The sequence below is a fragment of the Salvia miltiorrhiza genome, chromosome 4 (assembly GCF_028751815.1).
Source record: "Salvia miltiorrhiza cultivar Shanhuang (shh) chromosome 4, IMPLAD_Smil_shh, whole genome shotgun sequence".
Classification (NCBI taxonomy): Eukaryota; Viridiplantae; Streptophyta; class Magnoliopsida; order Lamiales; family Lamiaceae; genus Salvia; species Salvia miltiorrhiza.
The window spans coordinates 15,885,102-15,902,259 of NC_080390.1; the positions used below are offsets into that span (position 1 = coordinate 15,885,102).

The following is a 17,158-nucleotide window of genomic DNA, read 5'->3' on the forward strand; positions in this document are numbered from 1 at the left end:
ATTTCAGCTCTGCCACCAAGGCAGAGCTCGATTTTAGCTCTGCCACCAGTGCAGAGCTCGAATTCAGCTCTGCCATCAAGCAGAGCTCGAATTTAGCTCTGCCACCAGAACATAGCAGAGCTCGATTTCAGCTCTGCTACCAGAGCAGAGTAGAGCTCGATTTCAGCTCTGCCACCAGAGCAGAGCAGAGCTCGATCACCAGAGCTGCTAAAACTATTTAAAAGAAATGAAATTATAACTTCACTCTTGTTCGACCAGCATCTCTATAAATCCTTATTCTTTCTATTACTTCATTCTTGTCCCATTATTGAAAACATAATAACTCAATCTATTGGGATACCTCATCTCATTATATGCTTTTGTTTATATCTCAGTGCTCTCTAAAATAAATCTCAAAATGTTTATAATGAGGAAAAATGCGGGGTGTTACATCTCCCGTCCTTATCTTCTCTCGTAACTTTTCCATTTTCTCGTCCTATCTTTGTGCTTCAACCACCATTTTCCTCAAACTAGGCATCGTCGCAACAATACTCGCTATTGTCCCTGGTGGTTCTATCACTTCTATCATCATCTTGTCAAAGTCCTTTATAAGCTCATCCTCCCTCGTGAGAAGGCATCCTAACTTTGACGAGACTTTGCGACTCAATGCATCAACTACTACATTGGCCTTTCCGGGGTGATAGTTAATGCCGCAATCATAATCCTTCACTAGTTCGAGCCATCTCCTCTGTCTCATGTTAAGATCCTTTTACTCGAAAAAGTATTTCAAACTTTTGTGGTCCGTGAAAATCTCACATCTAACTCCGTAGAGATGATGCCTCCAAATTTTCAGGGCATGCACAACAGCTGCAAGTTCTAAATCATGCGTTGGATAATTTATCTCGTGGGGTCTAAGTTGTCGTGATGCGTAGGCTATAACTCTTCCTTCTTGCATAAAACACATCCTAGCCCATTCTTTGACGCATCTGTGTAGATGGTGTACTCTTTATCCATTTCCGGGATTGTCAGCACTGGTGCTGTAGTCAATCTCCTCTTGAGTTCTTGAAAACTCTCTTCACACTCCTCTGTCCAATTATACTTAGCTTCTTTTCTAAGTAATTGGGTCATCGGTCTTGCTATCGTGGAAAATCCTTCAATAAACCTCCGATAGTAACCTGCTAAGCCTAAAAAGCTACGAATCTCGTTAGGCGTAGTTGGTGATCTCCACTAATGTACAGCTTGTACCTTGGCGGGGTCAACCTTAATCCCTTCGGATGAAACAATATGTCCTAGAAACATTACTTCGTTCAACCAGAATTCACACTTGGTGAATTTGGTGAAAAGCTTCTCAGCTCTAAGCGTTTCCAACACTACTCTCAGATGTTGTTGGTGCTCTTGCTCATTCTTCAAATAGATGACAATATCATCTATGAAAACTAGGACAAATTTATCCAGGTATTGATGGAACACTCGATTCATGAGATCCATGAATACTGCTGGTGCGTTCGTCAAACCAAATGGCATAACTATGAACTCATAGTGTCCATACCTCGTTCGAAAAGTTATCTTAGGTATATCCTCCTGTCTAATTTTCAACTGGTGATAACCCGATCTCAAGTCAACTTTCGAGAAAATGCTCGCTCCTCTTAATTGATCAAACAAGTCATCTATCCTTGGCAAAGGATATTTGTTCTTTAGTGTCAATTTATTCAGCTCTCGATAATCTATGCACATTCTTAACGTGTCATCCTTCTTTTTGACAAAGAGGACTGGTGCTCCCCACGGGGATACACTTGGTCGGATAAAACCTAACTCGAGTAGTTCTTGTAGCTGAATCTTCAACTCTTGTAGCTCTTTAGGTGCCATTCTGTAGGGTGCCTTCGACACTTGTGCTGAACCAGGTTCTAAGTCGATAGTGAACTCCAACTGTCTTGTTGGTGGCAATCCTGGTAAGACCTCGGAAAATACATTTCCATATTCCCTTACCACTACTACATCCTCTAAGTTTTTACTTGATTCTCCTTCATTATACAAGTAAACTAGGTAAGCTTGTGCTCCTTTCTTCTTTACCAACTTCGACGCTTGAAGTGCTGAAACGATCGGAACTCTCTTCCTTCTATCTATGCCATGAAAATACATCGGTTCCTTCCCAGGTGGTTGGAAAGTTATCTTCCTCTTCTTACAGTCAATCGTGGCAAAGTTCTCTGCTAACCAATCCATCCCTAGAATAATGTCTACGTCCCACATAGGCATTAAGTGCAAGGTTCTTGCTTTCATCTTTAGTGATCCTAACTCAAGCTCTACGTTATAAATCACGTGAGAAACTGTAGTAGCTTTTCCTACAGGAGTAATTACTCTCAACTCGGGTGTAGCTCGTTTTGGCTCTAGTTTGAAGGTATCTACGCATGCTTGAGCAATAAAAGAATGCGAAGCTCCTGTATCAAACAGAACTATAACTGGTACATCCAAAATCTTGCCCATACCTATCAGGTTTCCCTGATTTTTCTCGGGCTGTTTCTGATTGAGCGCAAAGGCTCTCTGATGCTGTGGCGGTTGTGGTAGTTGCTGCTACTGCTGCTGTTGTTTCTGTGGACCTTGCGGCTGACGCTGTTGTTGAGGCGGTTGGGGATATCCCATAATGGCTCTTAAGGGTTGTGCCGAATTCTGACTTGGCTTCCCTCCTGCCATTCCTTGTTGTTTACTCGGGCAGTGCGACGAGTAATGACCAGCTTGTCCACAGTTGAAGCAACTATTAGATCCAGCTTTACAAACCCCCAAGTGTATCTTGTTGTACTTGGCACACGGCGACGTCCTCTGTTGTCCTGACGACTGTCCAGGGTATTGTTGTTTACCCTGTTGTTGTTGGCCTTATCCTTGCCACGACTTTCTGTTGCCCTGTCCTCTGTCCTCCCATTTTCTCTTTCCACTCTGTGCTGGAGGCGCAGTTTGTTGTCCTCCAGGTATTTTCGTCTGAGTCAACGGCGGTGCAGGTGCTTACAGTACTTTCTCTGGCTGCCAACTCCATATCTAAGGCTCGATTCAAAGCCTCAGTGTATGACAGTGCGGCCTGACTTGCCAACACTACCCTAATGTCCTGCCTCAAACTGGCGCAGAAAAGCTCAGACATCTTCTCATCAGTGTCCACTTTCTCTGGAGCAAAACCTGATAAATCACGGAATTCTCGGTCATACTCTGAAATCGATTTCTTTCCTTGCCTCAAACTCCCAAATTCAGCCTCTCGCTGCTTTGGATAACTCCTCGGTACATACTTCTCAAAAAGCGTAGCCTTGAATTGTTCCCAGGTGTAGTTCTCAATTTGCTCGGGTGTCAGAGTCTTCTGACGTACTTCCCACCAGTAACCGGCTAATCCGGTTAGTTGGAAGGACATGCACAACATCCTTTCCTGATCATTACACCTGAGGAACTTAAAGATCCTCTCCAAAGCTCTTACCCAGTCTTCCGCCTCTTGTGGACTTCCAGTCCCACTAAATCCGGGTGGATTTTGTCGAAGAAAAAGTTCTTCGACTCTCCTCTCAGGTTGCGGTGGTGGCGGGGGTGTATCTTCCCGCCTATCATCTAAATTACGCCCTTGGTTGCGTCTCGGAGGCATTCTGTATTAACAGAAGATAAATCTCACATCAAACAACCTTCCAAGCTTCGCCGAAACTAAACTCAACATACTAACTCAACTCAAGAAAACAATCACGCTCAACTCAACATCATAAAAGAAATAAAGCTCATCAATGCTAACAAAAGACCACTCTGGTCAACCATATATACCCATCATAAGATTGCCTCCTTAGAGGACTTATACAAAAATACCATAGTACTTATTATGATGTTACTCTAAGCTAACATCATAAGTAGTACTATGTCTCGGCGTGGACCTCATACGGTCATTTCTACCGGCTAGCTCATCTAGTTGCTACTCTATCATACTAGGAACATCTATCTATATAGCATCTATAGGGCAATATATACACATGCCTATCTAAGCATGTCAAAAACATCAAGTACTCACATCTCCCAACCATATATACATCACAACATAAAGAAAAAAAACAACTATTGCCAGGGCGTACTGCCCACACTCTCGCGATCCTCCTCGGCCCTAGCCTCCACCGGATCCTCCATCGGCTCCTCCTCGTCCTCATCCTCAGCTATAACCTCTATCGGATCCTCCATCGGCTCCTCCTCATCATCATCCTCGACTATAGCCTCTCTCGGGTCCTCCATCGGCTCCTTCTCATTATCACCCTCAACTCTAGCCTCTATCGAATCCTCCTCAAATACGGACTCGATGGCTACCAACCTCTCCTAGAGCTCCCGATGCGAAAGATATACTGTCAACAGGTCCGCGTAGAGAATCTGAGTGTCTGTGACGAATCCCATCTCATGCGGGTCCAGTGGCTCAAGACGGCACGTCCCAACTGGAACCTGATGCTCTGGATCGTCCTCGGCAGACCTCTGAACTCCTGCGGTGCGAGATCCTCCAGCCTCGCACTGGCTGGCGACTAACTTCGGGAACAGCGGGAATAGTAGGTGAGGGTACACAGTATGGAGATGGAGTATAGTACGGAGATGGTGGCCTGTCAACTGAACTAGGCGATCGTATAGCCTGAGGGGCTGGAGTTGGCACTGACTCGTCATGGAATGACCCAAACTCGAGCGGCTTAATCGCAAAAGCCCGGGCTAAATCAAACGGCCTCTCGTGCGGCCCAATCGGGAGAACTCCCCAAGCCAGAAACTGATGGCTCACCACTGCCACGAAACCCGTGAAGTCTCCATAAAGATCAAAGGCATGCCCCACTCGATAGATGTAATGGGGGGCCATAGCTCCTGCCCATCTCTGCCACTCGTCCGGCAGCACACTGACTAGGCGCATGATGCCATCCAGACCAGTAACCCCTGCTCGAAGGCTGGCCTCTAGCCACAATCTATGGTAATGCGCCAGAAACTCTGCCAACGTGTCTCTGTGGCAGATGTCGTACGTCTCGTACTCATACCTGACCTGTGCTGGGGTCGATCTCATAGTCGTCCTCTTTCGCGCAGTGCGAATAATCCTATCCATCCTATAGGGAAAACTTAAAGGTGACTCGAAGAACTAACTCGGCTCAACTCAGGAAACATAAACAAGCACAACATAGGTCAAACAAACAAGTACTTAAACGCAAAGCTAATTCTCTCAAGCTTTAGCTCTAAGTTCTCATTTCATCCTTCTACTTAGTAGAAAATCTCTCTAAACAATGATATTAGATTCCTCCATCTAAATCATCGTGACTCATCACAACTGCTTAAACAATTCTCATCACAAAACATCTGAAATACATCACATCATAACTCATGCAACATAATAACTCGTTATTAATCATGTTGTCATGCTCAAACTCAAACTATGCATCTTCAAAGTATAACATCATAACTCAACATATAACCTCAACATCATGCTCAAAGTATAACATCACAACCCAACATATAACCTTGACATCATGCTCAAAGTATAACATCACAACTCAACATATAACCTCAACATCATGCTCAAAGTATAACATCACAACTCAACATATAACCTCAACATCATGCTCAAAGTATAACATCACAACTCAACATATAACCTCAACATCATGCTCAAAGTATAACATCACAACTCAACATATAACCTCAACATCATGCTCAAAGTATAACATCACAACTCAACATATAACCTCAACATCATGCTCAAAGTATAACATCACAACTCAACATATAACCTCAACATCATGCTCAAAGTATAACATCATACTCTTCAAAATTTAATGTGACAATTAAACTTTGAAATTTTACATACCTCATTGAGCTTAGTGTGATGGTGCGCTGAGCTCACGGTTGTTAATAACTATTAGCCTAGTGACTCATTCCAGACTAAACTCAAGACTTCTAATTCAGAGCTTTAACCTGCATGCCAAAGCTCTGATACCACTCTGTCGCACCCCGCCCTAGCTAGGGATAGCTAGGCCGAGTGATCCACGACTAGGGATGGGGTTAAAGAAGAAGGGGAAGAAAGAGGCGTCATTTAAAACCGTAAAATTTACTCATTTTAATAAAACTCGTCATTATTACTCGTTAATGCTTAATAAAACAGTCTAATGAAAGATACGTAAAACTCAATTAAAGCATTAAAGAAAGAAGACATAAAACTTAATAAGACGTTAATCATGTTATTACATCAACAGGAACCATCCTCTCAAACTTAAAGTACGACATGACATAACATGGTACCAAAAGTACTCTGCAGCGGAAATGTAGCTAGACATATGTATGAAGACATATTCTAGACATGTTACATATTTATTAATAACCCTGTGACTCCGCTCAATGCAGCACCATCATCACTCTGGCTCAACCTGCACATTTTGAAAAACATATGCAGGGCTGAGTACAAAAGCACTCAGTGAACACATGCCAAAACATCTCATCTCATGCTTTATAAAGCTATAAACATTGTCATTGCCATACTTTAAACAAAGCATAAGGAATTTATCTAAAGCCTTATGTTTGCAAACTCATTTTCGTTTCTCAAAGTTGACTGGCTAGTCTATGTTCTCAAGTAAGTACCATATTTGTTAACTCATGTACTGAGAGGGAGACCTCCCTCTGCAGCACTGCAATCGGCCAACTTGAAAGCTGACTCACGATCACTGTGTACACTAATTCTACCTCGCGTAGAACCGATATCATTTCTCATACAGATAGATAACATTCTAAAATCTCAAATATTTGGCAATGAAATAACTTCAAAATAGGTTTACAGTTCATCATCATACATCAATAATTTAAACACGTAAACATCTTGAAAATAGTTTCTCAGTTCATCATTCATCAATAATTTTAAACGCATAAACATCTTGATTTTAGCGTAGAAAAGCCCACCTCGTTGCGTCTCTGCAAACAGGTAACGTCACTCTCTCTCTCTCTCTCTCAAGTCGTCACTTCCCAAACGGACCTTCATTTACATGAAGAATCGATGAGAAGAAGGATCAACATAACAGAAAACTCACTAACTTAAACTCACATAGAAAAATAAAACTTAACACTTTAACTCTACTGCCCTGCCAGCGCTGACTTGGCAGCCAGAGCTGACTCAACAACCAGAGCTGACTCGCCCGAGCTGAACTCAACAGCCAGAGCTAACTCGCCAGAGTTGACTTTGGCAGCCAGAGCTGACTCAACAGCCAGAGCTGACTCGCCAGAGCTGAACTTAACTCAACAGCCAGAGCTGACTTGCCAGAGCTGACTCAACAGCCAGAGCTAACTTGCCAGAGCTGACTTTGGCAGCCAGAACTGACTTGCCAGAGCTGACTCAACAGCCAGAGCTAACTCGCCAGAGCTGACTTTGGCAGCCAGAGCTGACTTGCCAGAGTTGACTCAACAGCCAGAGCTAACTCGCCAGAGCTGACTCAACAGCCAGAGCTAACTTTCCAGAGCTGACTCAACAGCCAGAGCTAACTCGCCAGAGCTGACTTTGGCAGCCAGAGCTGACTTAACTCAACAGCCAGAGCTGACTTTGGCAGCCAGAGCTGAAGTCAACAGCACTTCAACTGCCAGAGCTGACTCGCCCGGCAGAGCTGAAATTCACACGTCAGAGCTGACCAACCTGGCAGAGCTGAACTGCAGTGCTGACCACCCGTCAGAGCTGGATTTCACGCTGCCAGAGCTGACTATGCTCGGCAGAGCTGGAATTCACGCAGCAAACTCATCAAGTTCAAACTCACGCATGCTCTGCAAACTCATGCAAACATCCTACACATTTCCTACCATTCTCCAAACATCAAACTAACTCTAACATGCTCAACTCTAACTTAGAACACAAAACTCAAGAGAAACTTAGCATGCATTTCTAAGTTCACGCAAAGTATAGCCATCTCTACAACCTACAACTTAACATGCTTGGTAAATACAATATTAACAAAGAACAAACCTAGCATGCTCCTAAAACACAATCACAAGTTACAACGATTAACAAAAATCGAAGAACGAGTGACGACGACGAAGAACACGGACGGCTGCCCTCATGGATTCCATGACTAGGGTTCGAACCATCCTTAACTCATTCATTAAACATGCTTGACATTTACCCAAGAACATCATACTAAAAACTCACGACGATCCGACGTCGTTTCAAAATAAAGTCGAGAATCGACGTTTTTCGACGTCGACTAAAAACGAAAATCAAACCATCAAAACATAGGTAGAGATGTTACCTACGTAAATACGTGATCGAAAAGATGATCGGCGCTCGTCTCGGTGCTCAAATCGGAGCTCAAAAGCTTGAAGAAGCTTTAATGGAGGTAGTGTGTGTTCTTGGTGTTGTGTGTGTGTTTTGCGTGAGAAAGGTGGGCTGTGCGCTGACCCACAGCCGCCTTTTTATAAGGGGGGGAGCTTTGGCGGTTGGGGGGGTGGTTGATGGTAGGGTAGGCCTAGATATTTAGGATATTAATCTCACTTAGTCGTTAAATATCTTATTTTAACGACTAACTACTCGTACTCTACGTTACTCGCCCTCTCGACTCCCACTCACTTTCATCACACTCGTAATTCTACATAAATATAGAAAACGTAACCTCGTTCTCGAAATTCTGATAAACGAGCTCGGTTCGTTTATCGAGAAATTCTGGTTTACTATTCACTCATCGTCCAAAAATAAAAACTTCGTCATTGGACTCGTATCGCAAAACTAAGAATATTTCTCGATGACGTGCATGTAAGATTTTTGAAAGTCGACAAAAAGACGAAATAGTAGTATTTTACTATTCATCGTCAAAAAGTCAAAAATTCCAAAAACGTCTTAACGGACTCAGATCTCACTTTCGAGTTTACCGTTCTCATTCAAATAATTATCTAGAATTATTTGAATACTCAAACTCAAATACGGATATAAAATCACACATCATTCTCACATCATCAAACGAACATCTCAACATCATCAAAAGAATAACAAGAAAACATCATATAACTCAACATCTCTATACAAAGTAAATCACACAAGGGATGTAAACCCTAATCACTCAAACTCGAGCAATTACACACGTCATCAAAAGCTCGGGTATTACAAGTATTGATTTTATGTGATAAGGTATCATTTTGCATATTAATCTACAGAATTTGGTGTTCTTATGTTGATTTGGTTAACTAGATGTTGGTATGAATTGGTACTAAATTGCGGTTCTTATGAAATATTTTTTAATATGCAGTTGTGATGATTAGTACCACTTTTAGTTTTTGCTTTAATATTTGTTCAAGTAATACTTTTGTTCAGAAAAAGTAAATGTTTCTCAAAAAAGTACTCCCTCCGTCCGCCAAAAGTATTCCACTTTGGCTGGGCACGAAGTTTAATAAAATTGGAGATGATGTTGATGTAGTGGAGAAAAGGTCCCACCACTTTATGAGATGTGTGGTTGAGATTGAATTTTGGGTGGGTTTTTTGTAAATAAAGAGTGTTTGTAAGGATAAAATATAAAAGTGGATGGTGGGACCATGACTTAAAAAAGAAAGTGGAATACTTTTTGCGGACGCCAAATATAGTAATTGTGGAATACTTTTGGCGGACGGAGGGAGTAGCACTTTTAGTTTTCGCTTAAATATTTGTTCAAGTAATACTTTTGTTCAGGAAAAGTAAATGTTACTTCTAAAAAAAGTAACACTTTTAGTTTTCGCTTTAATATTTGTTCAAGAAATATTTGCAAAAGTAATTCTTATCTTTGATAAAAGTAAACATTACTGTTGGGAACCTTGTGGAATATCCTAATCCTTGTTTTGATGATACCAAAATCCATAGGTCTTAATTGTAATAGACTAGAACAGTTTTGAACTCAAGTGTTAGAGTTCGTTTCTAGTTTAGCTTGCGGTTCTGAAGACTGAAGGACGAAGGACTGAAGACTGAAGACTGAAGATACCAACTGAAGTATCAGTTGAAGAATCAGTTCGGAACTGATTACTAAATGCGTGCCGCGTGGACTCAGCGGACTGATACTAAAGTCAAGTATCAGTTAAACTTTCTTCCTCGGACTGAACTTCCAACGTTCAAAGGAAGCCACGTACTCACAAAAGTACAGCCGCATTAAATGCAGAGATCTCAGGATCTCCTTATCTCTGCAGAGGTCATTCCTATTTGGTGGCTACTTTATCAGAGACGTCACATCTCCTGACCTTCAAGAGAGTCGTTTCAAGCAAACAAGGAACCTCGAAGATTGAAGCCTCAGCCCAAATTCGAAATGCTCTCCAACGGAAAAAATCTTGAAGACGTTCTCCACCAACGGATCTATTCAAGACCTCTCCAATAAATAGCGCTCGAGGATCAACTTCAATCTTCACCGATTCAACGACATAAGTTGAAGCCCTGCCAAAATCGCTACTCAGCCTAAAGCTTAACCTCCCCAAAGTTTGAATCGAAGAAGAGAATTCCAAAGCCAAAATCAGTCACTCTGATTACATACATTCTCTTAGACCTTAGGCAAACCCTCTGTTTACCTAGAAGCCAAGGTCAAACTTGCTCCAAATAACTTCTTCTTTGAAGTACAGTTGGCAACCGTTCAAACCTCCTTTCAAGAAGAAAGAGTAGAGTGTTTGAGTGATTCGGAGTTCAGGAAGGTACTCTGACTCTGAGAAGTCTTAGCGCGGGTTGTGCTAAGCGCGAGAAATCCGACACGAGTGAAGTGTGGGTACTGAAGAAGTGGTTTCTTCAGTGGTACGGTTGTGTGCACCCGGCAAGCACACGGTTTAGTTTGCAGTGCACCTGTTAAGCACTTGCGGAGTGGATTGTTGGTCTGATCAACCGACCGTGGATGTAGGAAAGGGTTTTCCGAACCACATAAAAGTCTTTGTGTTATTTACATCTTTCAGTTTTACATTCTTACTTGTGTTGTTTCAATTGATAAACTAAATACTGAATAACTGCAAAGAGAAACCTAAGACTAACAACGTGCTCAACCGAGGCTATTACGAAACTAAGTTTATTTCCGCTGCGTATAATATCAGTCTGACTGATCTATCTTCTGATAGTCAGGAAGAGTGTTATCATCTCTGTTTTAGCAAACTCGACTGAAGCCCTTACGTGCATCAGTTAAGTTCCAGTAACTTAACTGATAACTCCTTACTAAAGAGTTTTCAGTATCAGTCGTCAACCCTGTTTGGTCAAAACTCCTTTCAGTTAACAGGTGTCACAGTTTGCGTGTAAAGTTTCATTTTGATCTCTATCTTGAGATCCCTCAGTTTGAGGAAAGAAAAATAGCCCATAGGTGTATTCCCCCCCCCCCCCCCATACACCTATTCGAGACCCTCCGGACCTAACAATTACTTTTAGAAAAAGTAATAATGTTTGATAATTAAATACGTATATTAAATACCTCTTCATATACTAATTGAAAATAATTATTTAATTACGAATCTGAACTCAATCAATTAAGTGTTTGAATTTTTAAACAAAATACCTATATTAACATACACAAAATATATATATTAACGTAAGTATACTTATGTGGCTAGAAGTAAATGTTAGTCCTTACAAAAGTAAATATTCTAATTTAGGTTTAGTAATCAACTTTTAGACGTCTCGGGTTTAGTATTCAGTGGTTAAATTGTAGAAAATATTTAATTAAAGAAGGTGTTTATATTGACATAAGCCAAATACCTATATTAGAGTAATTAAGTACACATTTTGGGCAAGAAAAGTAAATATTAGGCTTCAAAAATGTAAATAATCTGGTTACGGTTCAGTATTCAACGCTTAGGGTTTAGTATTCAGTGTTTATAGGGTTTAATAGTCAGTGTCTAGAGTTTAGTAGTCAGTGGTTAGGTTGTAGAAAATATTTAATCAAAGGACATTATTATATTGACATAAGACAAATACCTATATATATTAGAGTAAGTATACATCTTGGGCAAGAAAAGTACATATTAGGCTGACAAATGTAAATAATCTGGTTAGGGTTTAATATTCAGGGTTTAAGGTTTAGTATTCATGGGTTAGGGTTTATTATTCCCGGTCTAGGGTTTAGTATTCAATGTTTAGAGTTCAGTATTTTAGGTCTAGGGTTCAGTAGTCAAGGGTTAGGTTGTAGAAAATATTTAATCAAAGGAGATATTTATATTGACATAAGCCAAATACCTATATTAAAGTATACATCTTGGGAAAGAAAACTAAATATTAGGCTTCACAAATATAAATAATCTGGTTAGGGTTCAATATTCGGGGTTTAGGGTTTAGTATTCAGTGTTTAGGGTTCAGTATTCCAGGTCTAGAGTTTAGTAGTCAGTAGTTAGGTTGTAGAAAATATTTAATCAAAGGAAATATTTATATTAACATAAGCCAAATACCTATGATAAAGTATACATCTTGGGCATGAAAAGTAAATATTAGGCTTGACAAATGTAAATATTCTGGTTTGGGTTTAATATTCGGGGTTTAGGGTTTAGTATTCAGTGTTTAGGGTTTAGTTTTCATGGGTTAGGTTTATTATTCCCGATCTAGGGTTTAGTATTCAGTGTTTAGAGTTCAGTATTCTAGGTCTAGGGTTCAATAGTCAATGGTTAGGTTGTAGAAAATATTTAATCAAAGGAGATATTTATATTGACATAAGCCAAATATCTATATTAAGTATACATCTTGGTCAAGAAAAGTAAATATTAGGCTTCACAAATGTAAATAATCCGGTTAGGGTTCAATATTCGGGGTTTAGGGTTTAGTATTTTCAAATGTAATAGTTATAGTAAACAAATGTATACATTGTTGATAAGAAATGTAAATGTTAAACTAACTTACAGTACATATTCTTGTATCAAAAGTAAGATAAAAATAATTGTATTACTTTCATAGTAATACATTAATTCACAACAATTAATTTTGAAATGTATGTGTGTTTCAAAGTCTCAACAAAAATAAACAATAAACTTCGAAAGTTTCAATAAATGATGTCTTGTTTGAACTGAAAACAATAATATGATCAATGAAATAGTAGTTCCACTTGCTTGAAACGTAACTCCCTTGAAACTCAGGTTGCTAAAAAACAAAGTGACAATATATTGTTAATTAACAAATTTATATATATTGTAATGAATAAAATTAACATTTATTAAACTATACATCACATCATTTGAACTGATACTTTACCTAAGAACAATTATTACTTTTACTGTAAAGCAACAATTTTAATACCTGTCCAGAATGTTATATCCAATATACCCTGCATATTAGAACAAAATATACTTAGAGAACAAAAAAAACGTCTAAAGTGAATGTATAATTAAATATCAAAACTTTTACCTAAAATAAATGTTGATTTGGTGTTTTTGAGCCAAACTCATTTGGTTTTTGTAAGTTTGATTCATCAACATTCTTTCTTTTCTTCTTTGTATTTTTCTCCAAGTGTCCTTTGATCCTTTGCTTCCGTCCCTTTGTCACTGATTTTTTAGGATCTTTAACACTTATACTAGATTCAGAGCATGCCTCTAAATCTTGAGCTTCATTTGTTTCTGACATAGTATTCTCCATCTCTTGAAGTGCTGCTAATCTTATATATTCTAACCCATCTTCAACAAGTCTTCTTGCATTCTCATTGTCTTGGACTTGTAGAGCTAGATTCAAGCAGTTTTTCACAAATTGATGCTTCCAAGGTTGAGCACTTTTACTTTGTTGCTCAACATTTTTATCCCATAGTGCTTGTTTTGCAAGCTTTGTCCACCTCTTGTTTATGTAGCAGTCTGGTATTTTGTCTATTGAATGAGTGAGTAGTATCCTCAAACAATGACTACATAACATCCCGCATTCCTCAAACAAGTTGCAAGTGCAAGTCACTAAAGTATTCATCACATTATAAAAACTGACTTGGTATGTATGTTGTCCATCTTTCACTTGATAAAGCTTGAAATCATATTCTTCACTTAGAAAAGAAAAACTACCAGCAAGACATCTCATAAATTGCTTTTCAAAATCCTTAAAAACTGTAAGATTGTATACCTTGGAAGCTTGCTTTATTATTCCAGTCATAGGTAATGCCGTCGTTGGTTGACCTCTTATACACTGGAATTCATCACTCAATTCATTGGATCTCCAACGTTTTATGGTCTGCTTGAACAGTCCATAAAATTCAGTCAAGTTTGTAGTCTTTTTTGCTTTAAATCCTAATGCATGGTTAGTGCTTTCACTTCTTTGAGATGAAAGAATTCCTGCAGAGAAGTATTCTTTGTTGAAAGCATTAGACCACTTTTCTCTTAACTCATATAATCTCTGAATCCACGAGTTGTTTTGCAAGTTATGATTTTCAACTATTGCTTTCCAACATTCCTCAAAATCATATGAATCAATGCAGCCAGTTATACATCTTTGAAATGCATCATAAAAAGTCTTATCACTTTTTAGTTTTCCCAAATGAGATTGTGCATTTTGATGTAGATGCCAAATGCACAATCTGTGCCTTGTCTGTGGAAACACCTTCTCAATTGCTTTACTCATTGCCAAGTCCTGATCTGTAAACAATGATATAGGACTTGGACCCCCCATGCTCTTCTTGAAAGTCTCAAACAACCACACAAAAGTTTCAATCTTTTCATTTGACAAAAATGCACAGCCAAACATAACATTTTTCTTGTAATTATTCAATCCAACAAATGGCGCACAAATTAGGTTGTATTTGTTGGTTCTATAGGTAGTATCAAACACCATAACATCTCCAAAGATTGTGAAGTCATCCTTCATCATGGAGTCCCTCCAAAACACATGACTTAATCTACCATCTTCATCTAATCGCACTCTATAAAAGAAGTCATCATTTTCAGCAGATTGATCTTCTAAAATGTTCAAAAGTGTTTGAGCATCACCTCCTTCTATTGTTAAGATTTTCAGCATATTCACATAGTTTAGACAGTCTCTCTTTGTATAGCCAATCATATCCTCACCCCCTGCTTCTTGCGCCATATATCTATAAGCATCAGTGGCTCCTATCCCAGATGATAACATATCTTCAATAATGACAGCATTTTCATCGCTAATTGTTCTATTAGAACGATGCATATAGCTTAACTCTTCTCTAGTTAGTGGATGATTATGCTCCAACACATGTTCTTAAAGGAATATTAAACTGAATTAACGTTCCGCTTTGCCCGATGATCGTTTCTTGGATTATTATTAATCTATCATACAACGATTAATCCTAACATGCTCCTATGAATTTAACAACTGCATGTTGGAGTTAGAAAATACCTGAAGAATTCCTAAGAATTCGTCAATCTGTCGCTGAACAGGTCAGCCAACTTCAATGCTCCGTTTGACCCCTCAAACGACCTCCAATCGTATTTTTTGCAGAAATACGACTTCTTCGTCTTCGAGAGAGCTTTCCGTGGCCGCCTGATTCGTCTGAATCGGAGTTCTGTGGAGGAAGTTATGGCCGTTTTACGGAGACTGCCAGAACTTGGTTTCCTGCGAAAATCTGACTCCAGTTCTGATCTTCTCGACTGTATCCCGCTTTAAATAAAATTAAATACGTGTGGGCACAGAATTAGTGTAGGAGGCGTCTTTCTCTCCTTCTAGGGCTAGGAGACATTGGGCCAGTCCAGGGACCAGATACAAGGAATAAAGATGGGCCTCAAATAAATTAATTTATCTATGGTCAGCCCAGACCATAATTAATTTATAAATATCAGTTCATTCCACTAGAGAACCGATACTGACTTACCCCTTTATTGTCGGTGATGAGTCGGGGGGCTTGTATTTAGACTTATTAAATCTCCGTATTTAAAATATCCGACATCCATTAATTAATTAGAGCTCTGACAGCTTAAATTAATTAATCTCTTAATAATTCCTTAAGCAGTACCACTCAAACTTTATTATTACGCCTGAACTTAATCAACCTGCAGGGTTTAGCGTAATAAACCTTATTGAGCTCCTTAAGGGGATGTCATTATCCTATACCGGATACGGGTACTAATACAGATAATCAAATATCATATATTAACCGCTATCACCCAAGATACAGAGTACTCGAGTTAGCATATAACTTTCACCCATAGTAAGTCAAAGTGATATACGAATTAATATATATATCTGAATACTTATTAGTATTAAGATTTATAAGTCACCGAGATCTTGATTCTTCACTTAAGTCAGATAGAAGAATACATCTCAAACTGTGGTCCTATCAATACGTAATGACGTACCAGTATAGACAAGTAGCCAAGACAAACTACTTCCATCTATACTGCAGCCTAAACCAATAACTTGTCCTAGAGTTATTTCGGCTGTGATCATATTATATCTCTTAAGGTTATTCCAATTATATGGTCTTTTGTGATCTACAACACACCATATAATCTACTTATATAGAGATAAAGAACATACATATGCAATCATGAACACAATCAGATAGGAGATTAGATAGTGAACTTAGGAAACATTGTATACAAGCATAAAACGTTCTTGCTTTCAGTATACAAATCCAACAATCTCCCACTTATACTAAAGCAAACTTTTAGTATACAATGCGTCTATTTACCAATCACCTAACACTTCTCCCACTTATACTTAAAGTTTCCTAAGTGGGTGGCATCAATCTGGCATCAATCGCATTCCCATCTTTCAATGACCATTTGCGATAAGCCTTTTGTGAAAGATCAGTAGGTTTCTCCAATATGTGAGAATTTATTCTTTGAGCACAAAAACCTCGATTTACGAATAATCGTATAACTTGGTACTTACTCTCCATGTGTTTGACCCCTTGTGGTTCTTGAATTCCTTAGAGTTCGCAACTGCACTTGAGGTATCACGAAGGTGATGCTCCCACGCAAACTAGGAATTACCCTTAGATCCTGGAGGTAGTGGTCAAACCAAAAGGTTTTACCTCCCAAGAAAAAACACATAGCTCGAGGTAATTGTTCTTTGTTCCGGTCAGCCTGGAAATCCGAAATCATATAATCCAAAAAGGAACTAAACTGTCTAACTGGTAAACTATTCTTATTCTCTAGTCAGGGACTTGAAAATATAATTTACCACAGTTCAGTCTTAACTAGAACTATACTGATATCTTACAACCATGCTAACTGCATAGCAAATATAAGATCTCGTACATAGCAATCCATACATGAAGCTATCTACTGCGGAAATGTAGAAAATTGCCTTCATTTCCTCAACCTCAATAGGCATCTTAAGACA

General features: G+C 39.2%; 1 protein-coding gene across 1 annotated transcript; it reads right to left on the reverse strand.

Annotated features, from left to right (window-relative positions):
- Positions 1 to 13,276: 13,276 nt before the first annotated feature.
- LOC131023067 (protein FAR1-RELATED SEQUENCE 5-like) lies at positions 13,277 to 15,022 on the reverse strand. Its single transcript, XM_057952609.1, has one exon. The coding sequence runs from the start codon at positions 15,020 to 15,022 to the stop codon at positions 13,277 to 13,279; it is 1,746 nt and encodes a 581-aa protein (XP_057808592.1).
- Between the last annotated feature and the right edge of the window lie 2,136 nt (positions 15,023 to 17,158).